This window comes from Schistocerca gregaria, chromosome X (genome assembly GCF_023897955.1).
Source record: "Schistocerca gregaria isolate iqSchGreg1 chromosome X, iqSchGreg1.2, whole genome shotgun sequence".
Lineage (NCBI taxonomy): Eukaryota > Metazoa > Arthropoda > Insecta > Orthoptera > Acrididae > Schistocerca > Schistocerca gregaria.
In genome coordinates, this window is record NC_064931.1 from 504603263 (window position 1) to 504616033 (window position 12771).

The window sequence follows — 12771 nt, forward strand, 5'->3', positions numbered from 1 at the left end:
TAGCCATTACAAATGTAAATGCAGTTATCTCCAAAGTTCACTTGTCTCCATGAAGTCTATACTAGAACAAGCATGTTACATGAATATAATGACTACATTAAAAACAAAAAATTTTTTTACAAAAAAATGTCTAACAAATTAGATCCAGCTCATATATTAAAAGACTATTACAAACATATCCAACAAAAGAACTTCCAACCACCGATGCCGTAATTCATCCAAGAAATTTCATGGACTGGTTGAAACCAGTGGCACTTAAATACATAAAATTGTTTAATGTTTTAAATTTATAAGCTTCAAACCTGTCCTTTTTCATTGCTTCTCATTCCAAGTGCTCCTAGTTGTTTCTCCCGCATAGCCATTGCAAGACGTTTTTTCTCTGCTCGGGTATACTCTCGAACCTCTTCAATGCGGGAAGCCACTTCTGGATGCTGACGCAGAGCTTCCAGTAAGTTTTCAGCCAAGGAACCTACATGTTCATCTGATGACATTTGTTCGAGCTGATGGATGATTGGTACACACTCTGCTGAAACTGCCAGCTGAAACACACACAAAAAATCCACGAACTGAAACAGAAGTTTGAGTTGGTAATGAGGGTGTGAGGCAGATTAGGAGAGAAGTGGGGGTAGAGACGACAGGTGTGGGGAAAGTTTGAGCAGGGGAGGGCGGACAGACAGGAGTACAGGAGAGAGAGGAGCTGTAGGACAGGGGGAATGTAGAATGGAGGAGAGGGCCCATAGGAAATAGTGAAGAGGAGCTGTAGAACAGTGGGTTTTATGGGGGTGGGGGGTTAGAAGAGGAGTAGGGAAATAGGGGTAATGTGGGTGAACAGTAAGAGGACAGTGAAGGGGGAAGTAGGTAGGAAGGAGAGAGAGAAGAGGGGACAGGGTGAGGAGAGGGAGGAGCAGGAAGGGAGAGAAGGAAGAAGATGGGAGGAAAAGGAGAGATGGGGTAGGGATGAGAAAAGGGGTAAGGGTTGATAAGAGGGAGATGCGTACAATGGTGGATATAGAGGGAAGGGGAGAAGGGAGCAATAGGGAATATAGGATAGAAGTGGGCAAGGGGTGACATGCGAAACGGGGAGGTGGAGGGGAAGACTGGGAGGAAGGGGAAGACTGGGAGGAAGGGGAAGACTGGGAGGAAGGGGAAGACTGGGAGGAAGGGGAAGACTGGGAGGAAGGGGAAGACTGGGAGGAAGGGGAAGACTGGGAGGAAGGGGAAGACTGGGAGGAAGGGGAAGACTGGGAGGAAGGGGAAGACTGGGAGGAAGGGGAAGACTGGGAGGAAGGGGGGGGAAAGGGGCCAGAAGTGACAAAAGAGGGGGCAGAGGGAGAGAGAAGGGAGATAGGAGGAGGGGCCAGAGGGAGAGAGAAGGGAGATAGGAGGAGGGGCCAGAGGGAGAGAGAAGGGAGATAGGAGGAGGGGCCAGAGGGAGAGAGAAGGGAGATAGGAGGAGGGGCCAGAGGGGGAGAGAAGGGAGATAGGAGGAGGGGGCGGAGAGAGGAGAGGAGGAGGAGGAGGAGGAGGAGGAGGAGGAGGAGGAGGAGGAGGAGGAGGAGGAGGAGGAGGAGGAGGGAGGGGGCAGAGGGGGGGGGGTGTCACGAACTTGAGACACCTACAAAGAATAAAAACAAACAATGGAGATGACAAGAGACGACATAGGTAGAGAAAGACATGCACAGAGACCATAAAAAAGAAATTAAAATCACGCCAAGTGTGGCAGCGGTTGGCCGACCACAGAAACAAAAAAGGGAAAGCCAACCACCAAGAAATGCACTAAAAACCACAGTCTAAAATCATAGGCCAAAAAATAAATACAAAAACAGGACAAACACTTAGATCAAGCGATAAAAACCCCCTGCATGAATAAAACTTAATCTGCAATTGCAACGTCATCTGATAAAAGTGCAGGAAGCGTATCAGGCAGTGCAAACATCTATCTGAGCAGAGTTAAAAGCAGGCAGTCCAACGAAGAGGGAGCGGAGGGGTTGGGGAAGAGGGAGCGGAGGGGTTGGGGAAAAGAGGGAGCGGAGGGGTTGGGGAAAAGAGGGAGCGGAGGGGTTGGGGAAAAGAGGGAGCGGAGGGGTTGGGGAAAAGAGGGAGCGGAGGGGTTGGGGAAAGAGGGAGCGGAGGGGTTGGGGAAAGAGGGAGCGGAGGGGTTGGGGAAAGAGGGAGCGGAGGGGTTGGGGAAAGAGGGAGCGGAGGGGTTGGGGAAAGAGGGAGCGGAGGGGTTGGGGAAAGAGGGAGCGGAGACCAATAGACTAATATACAATCAATGCTAAATGCTCTATGTACAGCCCTCAGTGCATTCTACATACAGACACACAGATCATCTTCATTAAGAAGAAATGTATTGCTGCAAAAGCTAAGAGTCCCGATTTCTGCTTGAGGTATGTGTATTGGCAGTGCAGGTGGCTGTGCATGCTAAATATTAGTACTGGCCAGTCTTCCTAATTTTATCCATATTCTTAGGCAAATTTTACTTTTTATTCCATACAATGTTGGAGGATGAATACATACAGATTAGAGTTTCAAGAAATCATCTTGGTAATAATCCCCCCCCCCCCCCCCCCCCACACACACACACACACACACACATATTCTGCTATCTTCACCACTTTTTTCCCCACAGTACATGTGATCATTACATCTTATGTAACTTTTATTTTCAATTATGGTATTTCATACACATATATTTGTTTGTATTTTTACAACCTCTAAATTTAATCTTTTAACTTTCAACACCTTAATACTAAGGATAGAAAAATTTAAGACTTATGAATATTTAATTTGCATTTTTCTGTTTGCAACGTGAGTACTGGTGGCACAAACTAAAAAAAATTACCTATTCAGATTCATGAAACATTAAATGGGTTGTGGGAACAACAGTTATGTTTATTGACACACTAGATTCCAGTTACTTAACAAACGGATTCTCTAAGCAGGAGCCAATATTTAATGTACTAGATTAATTTAGAATACTTTGACTTTATAATTAACTGCGCAACTCACCTGTGTTGCAGGGTGATTTCCTGCAAGTCCTGTCAGGAATCTTAGAATGTATTTAAGTGAAGGTTTCGAAATAAAATCCTTCCACAGCTCACAGTCACTACGTACCAATATTGGCTTATCTGTAGGTGCACGAACCTGAAGCACATAATAAAATGCAATTTTTTAAAATAATTTTTTTACAGTGACTGTACTAATTCAGTCAAACCATAATAATAACGGCAATGAACAACTTACCATTATATAGTCCAATGCTTTCTGTACAATACCAAGGCTTATAATGTAATCCTTCAATGTGTTTCCAATGTCATTTCGTTCAATTCCGTCCGTTAGTGTACAGAAAAGTTCAAGCTGCAACATAGTATCATCATAGTAGCCACAAAGAGCTGTTGTACAATACCAGTTTCTCAGACAATAACAATAAATTGTAATGAGCAGAAGAAGAAGAAGAAGAAGAAGATGATGATGATGATGACCACAAACTAACCTTCTGTTCATCATCTGCTGTATGCTCAGAATCAAATTTATTGAAGTCTATCACAGACTTGAAATGATTACACAGCAAAGCCATTCTCTCCTCATTGCAGTATGTAAGAGCTGCCAAAATCCGGGTGAGATGCAACAGCAATGGTGGGTTGCTTGTAACAGGAGGAACTGATGTAAAAGGCAACAGTGCCTCTACATGTAAAGTACCTCCAAAAGAAGCAGAAAATCTCTGAAAGTCTTCAACAGGTCGTGAAGTGGCTTTCAGCAGTATGGTTTCTGTGATCTGAAAGATTTAACTTGTCAGTAACTCAACATGCACAGAACCGAGATGTAATATTAATAACTACAACCTTAAAAACTAAAACATTGGCTAAGTTCACGATAAAACTTTTCCCAATTATATTTTAGATATGACTACTGTCCTGTTTGAAGTAGTCCTAGCAGTATAACTAATGCACCTACAACCTTACTTTCTACAATTAGTTGACAGATTTTTGCAAATAAGGATTCAAAAGTGTTCTACCAGTCATTATTCTTGCCACGTCACACGTCTGTTTTGTTTTTCCACATCATAATGATCAAACACACAAAGGACAAATGTAGAAGAAAGACCCAAGCAATCACAAAAATTGGTTAGGAAAAAAATCATCTTGGTTAAGGACAGTATCACCAACAGCATGCGGCTGTTGAAAGGACTCTAATAATCTAGTATCCTGGGAATTGTAAAGGCATCACCGAATTTTACTGTATGGATTTGTCTCTAAAATGTTATCATTATGGACTCAACCACAGTGAATCCTATTTAAAAACACCTTACCAGGCAAAGGAATCAAGAACAACAGAGCTGGGGTATACTGATGAATAACCGGTTGTTTGTAAGACTTTTTATCATGAAAAATTGTGTATTCTAGACAGAATAATGTTTTTGGTTTTAAAACAAAAGCAAGTAATTAGTGTGCTTGTTCTTAAAGTTGAGCAAAATGTAACCACTTAAAGCACAGAAAGGAACAGGTCTTTCAGTTTAATAACCTGTTTCCAATACAGACGTAAGATTTATCCCATCAGGCATGAATATATCAATAACAAAAGATTTATACAAAAAATTTAGCACCAACGAAGGAGACACGTCTGTCTGTCTGTCTCTGTGTCTGTATGTTAGCAAATCTTCAAAACACAGTGTAATTTATGTTTCCACCAGATTGAAAAAGGAACATGCCACACTTGTGATTTAAATGGTGCAGCACTGAGACCAACGGCATATGGCCCAGGACAAGAAATTTTTGAGCATTAACAGCACCCATAAGGGACAGAGGAAGCACGCCCTTATTGTAAGCAGATTTTTGAAATGGCAAAATGAAGTAATGGAACAAGATGCGTACTGAACTTTTATTTGGAGAAGACATTACGAACACCTTTGTTGTCAATTTGTGTAACATATTATGATGACATATGGTGGACCCACATTCCTGGGATACACAACAATGTACACAATTTTTGTCACATGCATCTATGAAGTGATGCTATCCTATGCATCATAAAGTGCCAGACAACAGTTTCATTTCTTGTGACACTGAATTTGTCACCACTGTGAAATGTCAAAAAGTACTATCTTAATGTTTATAATACAGTAGAAAACTGTTCGAGATTCGCCTGAATCCTTTTCATTTAGTCATATTTTTCCCAAAATATTACTGTTGACAATTTTGAAAACTGGTTGGCTAATAATGTCACAATAGGTATACTGTGTTTACATTAGTCAATTCTGAACCAGTTTCTGACAAACACATTACATAACAGACATTTTTTTGTTTTGTTTGGAGTGTGTATTAGTAACTCACTGATTTACTTTATTGAGAACAATGATTTCCCTCTCCTACAACTAGTAATTTTCTAGCATAGATTTCTACTATTCTTGGGTATTGTACATCGTACCTGGATGGCACGAACAAACTTAAAAATATGCATTCCATCTCCTCAAACTGTGTTAACATTCCTTTTACTTGTTTACAATGATCAAATTATTGTGTAACAGAAAATATGAATTAATTTATAAAATATTCTACTGGAGAAATTCCTTGCTGGTAATATCAAACACAAGATTATATTCATTCTCAAAATATTATTAAGATTTGAATGTACACTGTTCTTGCAGTAAAAATATCCTCACCTGTAATAGCTGTTCTGTGATTGTTTTCTCACATTTATTTACCAAGCACAAGTGGACTATTCTGAGAAGAACAGGAACAGTTCCTAATTCAGGATCGATCAGCAACTCCTGATTACGTTTTACCTTAAGGCAGAGCTTAAATAATTTCAATAGTACTTGAAGCAATGGTTTTGACTTTGTTGTCTCTTTAATAGCAGCAAACCGGTCAAGCATAATCTGAAAGTAAAATTTTGATAAGTCACGGAACAAATAATTGTCTCAACAATAAACTGTAAATATACACAACAATATGGAAATCCTGTCTGCTCGTTGAGACTGAAGACCTGATAATACACAAATACAAAGCTTTTGTAAATGCTAAATTACTACTAATGCATTATGATTTGCTCTTAACAGATACAATCCTGTAACACACGTGAAGGTGGACATGCATGGAGACTTCTGTAGCTGTTGTAAATTCAAATATGAAATTTTGTCTGGATGCACGGCCAAAGTCATTTTGGCATAGTGTCTATAATGCTCTGCTCACTGCTACAAGTGTCATTCATCAAGCTTGTTTATTTACTAATTACATCATGCCATTGCAGCCACATACCGTATTTACTCGAATCTAAGCCGCGCTTTTTTTCCATTTTTGTAATCCAAAAAAACGCAGGCGGCTTAGAATCGAGTGCAAAGTAAGCGGAAGTTATGAAAAATATTGGTAGGTGCTGCCACAACTAACTTTTGCCGTCGAAAATATGTAGCGCTACACAGGCATGCTTTGCAAGCATAAAGATAAATACTGGTGGCAAAACTTCTGCGTCAGTAAAAAAATTTAAAAAAGTGCAAGAAAAGCTTTTTTCTTTGCCCTGAGTTTCGACCACTGCATTTTCATACATTATCCAACAAAGTAAATACAAATTCCGTATTGTCCATCTTCAAATGTAGCAGCATTTCAATGTACTATGAAAATCCGACTGGCAAGACTGTTTGGGATGTTTATCAATATGGCCAACTCTACGTTCTGAATTTTTTGCTCCCTGTGAGAAGAGATGGTTGCTAATAGGAACTTTTATGAATTGTGAATCACATGCAGTATTCTCTTCAACATAAGAATAATAGGAATATAAACATTTTGCCATGTATTCTTTCGTGTTTGCTGCTGTCTCATTTAAATCCTGTCTGCCTAATAAACTACGAAACTAGTGTGAGACAACAGCAAACGCGGAAGAATACACATATCATGTCATGTTTATATTTATATTATTCTTATGCCTAATAGTGATACAGTCCTAAATGAAGCACGGCAATTGACTAGATTTTTAAATCTAAGATGACTAATTTCTGTGCACAATGTAATGTACAAAAGAGGCGCCTGCAAAGATTTTCAAATGGAGAAAAATTTTAGCTAAACTCTCATTCAGAACATCTTCTATCATACGCAGTCTATTATTTGGTTCTTGTTGATCATTATCAAAGAAAGCAGCAGTGTAAGCAACAACAAATAACAGTCTCTCGCCATTGTTTCACTAATGAGACAATTCCTCTCTTTTTTCAATTATAAGCAGTGATAGGGCGCACAAAAGCAAGCCATGCTGTGAGCGGCGACAGGTCGTAAACACCCATCATCAGAATGCGACAAACAATGCACGACACAGTACAGTAATGCATTTTCAGCTAGAGTGACGTAAACACTCATAACAAAGAGAACGGCATCTCTCCTGGATTTGTGACAGTATTCGTTGGACCCTAGATGACTGGTAAACTGTAGCCTAGTCAGATGAGTTCCGATTTAAGCTGGAAAGAATCGATGGTAGCGTTAGAGTGTTGTACAGACCCCACAAAGCCAGGGACCCAAGTTACCCACAAGGCACTGTGCAAGCTGGTGGTGGCTCCATAATCGTGTGGGCTGTGTTAACTGGAATCGACTTGGTCCTCTGGTCCAACTGAAGTGATCATTGATTGCAAATGCTTATGTTTGGCTACTTGGGGACCATTTGTAGTCATTCACGGACTTCATGTTCCCAAACAACGATGATGTCACCAGGCCTCAACTGTCTGTGACTTGCCTGAAGAATATTCTGGTCAGTTCAAGCAGATGATTTGGCCACCCAGATTGCCAATGTGAATCCCATCAAACATTTATGGGACGTAATCGAGAGGCTAGTTTGTACACAAAATCCTGCACTGGCAATACTTTTGCAATTATGGATGGCTATAGAAACAGTATGGCTTAATTTTTGTGCAGGGGACATCGAACATTTTGTCAAGTCCATGCCATGTCGAGTTGCTGTACTATGCTGGGCAAATGGAGGTAAGACATGAAATTAGGAGGTATGCCATGACTTCTTGTCACCTCAGTGTATTACGATAAGCATGTTATAACGTTTGTAAATGGTAAGAACAAAAATAAATCTACATTACTAATCTGCAATTCACACGTAAGTGCTTGGCACAGAGTTCATTCAAACATCTTCAGATCATTTCTCTACCACACCGCTCTCTAACAGTGCATGGAAAAATCCATACACTTACCGTATTTATATTTACCCAAGTATAAGATGACCCACTTTTTTTTTTTTTAGGCTCCTAGGTAAATGTGTACTTTTTTAACATATTCCTAATAATAAAAATTAAAGACTTCTATTGAACTATGGTAGATCTTTGTTGTCGCAAATATTTAGCTATTTCTTCCAAATATGTTAATTTCTGAGGTTTTGGTTACAGTGGGACCTGAGAAAGTAGTTTTTTTTTTCTCTCTGAATAAATAGTGGATTTTGCTTCTGTACTGAAGTGAACACCTCATAATAAACATCAACAACATTGTTGCATAAAACATGAACTATGCCACTAGTTCCAATCTAGACTTTTACAATTTCCTGCAGAAAATTGGGCTATTGTTGAGTATTTGTCCAAGATAGGTGGTTTACCTAGTTCGGGTGCATACCGGAAGATCAACAACACGGTGACAATAAGGACTGCTGCCTTGCTGAAAGTCTCATCACTACCAAAGGAAGCCATAAGAAGTTTAAAAGTGCAAGGTACAGTACCATAGAGATTTTATGGGCTTGCTAAAGTTCACAAGATGGATCAGGATGAGTTTCTATAGGATCTGTTTATGAGGCATGTAACGAGCACTACTGGCTCACCAATATATTTTTCTGCTAAATATTTAGCTTCCTTATTAAAACCATTGGTAAGGAAAAATTTAGTCACCCCATACGTAATTCTATGGATTTTATTCAGTGACTCAGCAACGTCAGGCTAAATAGTACAGATGTGCTCATTTGTTTTGATGTGGTACTATATACCAAGGTACCTTTAAAGGACTCTCTCTCTTATCAGCCAACATTTTGAGAAGAACATCATGGTCTTATTTGAACATTTGCTTTTGTCATGTTATTTTCACTTTAATGGTGAATTTTATGAGCAGATTGATGGAGTTCCTATGGGACACCTCCTCTCCCTTCTGGTAGCTAATTTATGCATGGGAGACTTCGAGGACAAGGCACTGGACTCTGCAAGTTTTAAACCAACTGTCTTCTGGAGGTACATGGACGACAAATTTGTGGTACAGCCACATGGGATGGATGAATTACATCGATTTCTTGAGCATCTGAATTTTATACATGTTAGTATCAAATTTACAACGGAAATAGAAAAAGATTGCTGTCTCCCCTTTTTGGATGTTGTTGTTCACTCTAAAGTTGACGGCACATTAGGACATGCCATGTATCATAAACCTACCTACACACACACACACACACACACACACACACACACACACAAATCTATATCTACGAGGGAATTTCGGAAAGTAAAGATGCACCGTACGCCGAGGAACAGAAGAGTTTTGGCGAGCAAGTTGGCAACACTGGTGTTAACCTTGTACCGTTAGCTTTCTCCTTGCGGTTGTTCGGCAGTTGAACATTGCTTCTGGTTGGAGTAGTTCATGTTTAAAATGGCTGCGCCAATTCAGAATCCCGCCAAATGCGAAGTGCGCTCTGCCATACATTTTCTTCATGCAAAAGGTCAGGGACCAGCGGATATTCACAAAGAAATTGTTTCTGTTTATGGGAACATTATGAATTGACAGAATGTAACAAAATGGTGTCATCATTTCTCTGAAGGTAGGACTGATGTCGATGATGAACAAAGAACAGGTCGGTCATCTGTGATCTCTGATGCCCTTCTTCAGAGAACGGAGGAAGCAATTCGTGCGAATAGACGTCTCACATTGAAAGAGTTGCATCAGATCATACCGGACGTGTCAATGACAACTCTTTATGACATTGTAACTGTCAAGTTAGGCACAAGAAATTTTGTGAGCGCTGGGTTCCAAAACTGTTAACGGAAGAACACAAAAAGAAAAGGAATGACTTTGCACTCGACTTTCTCACATGCTATGCTGAAGCATGTGATGAGTTTCTTGATCACATTGTGACAGGTGACAAGACGTGGGTTTATCACCATACACCTGAATCCAAGCAACAATCAATGCAATGGCGCCATTCGAATTCACCAAAAGCCAAGCAATGCAAAACGTCGATTTCAGCGAAGAAAATCATGGCTTCTGTTTTTTGGGACAGACAAGGAATAATTCTGTTGGAATTTATGCCTCCTGGAACGACAATTAATGCTGCTGCATATTGCCAGACTTTTCAACGCAGGGGAATGCTGACAAGTGGAGTCTGCTTGCTTCATGACAACGCTCGGCCTCACACAGCACTCGTAACCAAAGCACTACTCAAACAATTCAAATGGGACATATTGGACCATCCGCCATACAGCCCGGACCTTGCGCCCACCGACTTCCATGTCTTCCGTTATGTGAAGTCACATCTTGGTGGAAAATCATTCCACGACGAAGAAGAGATCAACGATGAAGTTGAAATGTGGTTCCAACAACAGGTGGCAATCTTCTATGACTGTGGGATACAAAAGCTTGTGCACCAACTTAACAAATGTTTGGATAACGGGGGTGATTATGTCAAAAAATAACAGATAATCCAGTTAGTAAGATGTAACTGACATTTTGTAAATAAATGTTCTATTTAAGGACGGCGAGCCATCGTATCTTTACTTTTCGAAATGCCCTTGTACGTGCCAGTAAGCTGCCATAACCCTTCACAGACTACAGGTGTCCTTAACACCTTAGTGCAAGGGTGCACTGTATATCCAATAAAGATAATTTGCAAGAGGACCTCACAAATCTAAAGAGCATTTTTAAAGCAAATGCATTTTCTATGCAGCAAATTCGTAAAGCATTCAATGTAAAACCTAGAATGCAGGTATAAGATGGGGGGAGAAGATGTTAATTCCTTCAGGTCAAGTGGGTTTTTGCCCTATGTGCTCTCTCTTTCCTCTAAGACAGGCCATATTCTTGAGAAACACTGCATTAAGGTGACGAAGATTGCAGCTTTACTTGGCTCTGTAAAGGACAATTTATTGCTTTCCTTATGGAAATTGTTGTCAAACAACGTAGGTCAAACAACACACTCCGTTCATGAGAGATGTGTGGAACATCAAAGATACACACACTTATCGCAGCCAGACAAGTCAGCCGTGGCCAAACATTGTAGTGATATAGGGCTACAGCGATGAGGAGATCTCAACATCCACCTCTTCCTTTTGGGATTCTGTCTTCAAGGAAGCTACAGAGTTGGATTAGGTAATAATTTAATTTGGACAAGGCATGGAATACAGTTCTTGGGGTAAGTTCAAATTTGTGTCTTGTTTCCATTACAGTGACACTATGGTGACAGTGAAACTTGAGTATAACACAACGGGTCGATTATTTATATGACATAATGAGTGCTCCTGACAGGTGATGTCAAATTGATTTCATATTTCCAGTAAGGTCATGGATCGTAGTTACTGAAGAGAAGGCATTGAGTGAAACAGAAGTGATATCTTGGGTCCCCAGATAAGTATTATAGGCCCTCTGCTGTTTTTAATCTATATAAATGATTTAGGAGACAATCTGAGCAATCATTTATGATTGTTTGCAGATGATGCTACCATATGGTGAAGATCAAAACCTATTACAAAATGATTTAACCAAGATATCTGTATAGTGAGAAAAGTGGCAACTGACTCATAAGAATTAATAAATAAATAAATAAAAACTGAGGTCCTCCTTACAAACAACAACAGTAATACATTAAATTTCAGTTACACAATAAGTAACACAAATTTAAAGGTTGTCAATTCTACTAAATACCTTTGAATTACGATTAGGAACTACTTAAATTAGTACCTTCACACAGAAAATGTTGTGAGGAAAGCAAACAACAGACTCTGCTTTGCTGGCAGAACAAATTTACTAGACTGCCTACACTACATTTGCCTGTCCTCCTCTTGAGCATTATTCAAAGAAGGGTAGCTTGTCTTATATTACCATGAAATAGGGGAAAGAACATCACTGATACAATACGGGAGCTGTGTTGGTGTTCATTAAAGCAAAGGTGTTTTTAGTTGTGGTGAGACCTTTCCACAAAATTTTAATCACCAATTTTCTCTTACAAATGCGAAAATATTTTGTTAATGACCACCACCACAAGAAGAAATGGTCACTGTAATAAAATGACAGCAATCAGAGATCGCACAGAATTATTTTCGTGTACATTTTTCACACATGCTATCTGGGGATGGAACAGGAGAGAAATGGTCAAAGTAGTTCGATGAAACCTTTGACAAGCACTTGAGTGTGAATTGGAGAGTAGTCGTGCAGATGTTTATGATGAGGATGATATGTTTGAGTGGGCACATGACAGCTAGGTTTTCAGTGTCAATACATCACTATTATGAGACAAGTGTTGCTTAAAAGGAGATAAAACTTAAAAAATTTATCAATGAGCCCACCAATAGCTCTTTATGAACCAGCTCTGAAATTTTTGTTATGACGAGAAATAGAACAATGAAAAATGGTAATCGTAAAATGAGGCTGGCTGATCTCCAGACTTAAAAAGCATGAGCCAGATCTAATGTTACACAGAACAGGCTATAAGTTTAGGCACAAGTCCAAATAATACACTAAATTGTCAGAAATTACTATAATTGTGTTGTCATTGCACAAGACAGAGAGCACATCTTCAATTTACAGATATCCTTTCATCATAATATAA

General features: G+C 39.7%; 1 protein-coding gene across 4 annotated transcripts in view; it reads right to left on the minus strand.

Annotated features, from left to right (window-relative positions):
• The window catches only part of LOC126299607 (protein purity of essence), a 417439-nt gene that overhangs the window by 27217 nt on the left and 377451 nt on the right, over positions 1 to 12771 (minus strand). For all 4 annotated transcript variants that reach the window (XM_049991638.1, XM_049991641.1, XM_049991639.1 and 1 more), the window contains exons 73-77: positions 5663 to 5878; positions 3497 to 3778; positions 3247 to 3360; positions 3013 to 3147; positions 303 to 539 (exon numbers count right to left, since the gene is read on the minus strand). In XM_049991638.1, the coding sequence (XP_049847595.1) occupies positions 303 to 539; positions 3013 to 3147; positions 3247 to 3360; positions 3497 to 3778; positions 5663 to 5878 (984 nt within the window). The remainder of the gene's footprint in view (positions 1 to 302; positions 540 to 3012; positions 3148 to 3246; positions 3361 to 3496; positions 3779 to 5662; positions 5879 to 12771) is intronic.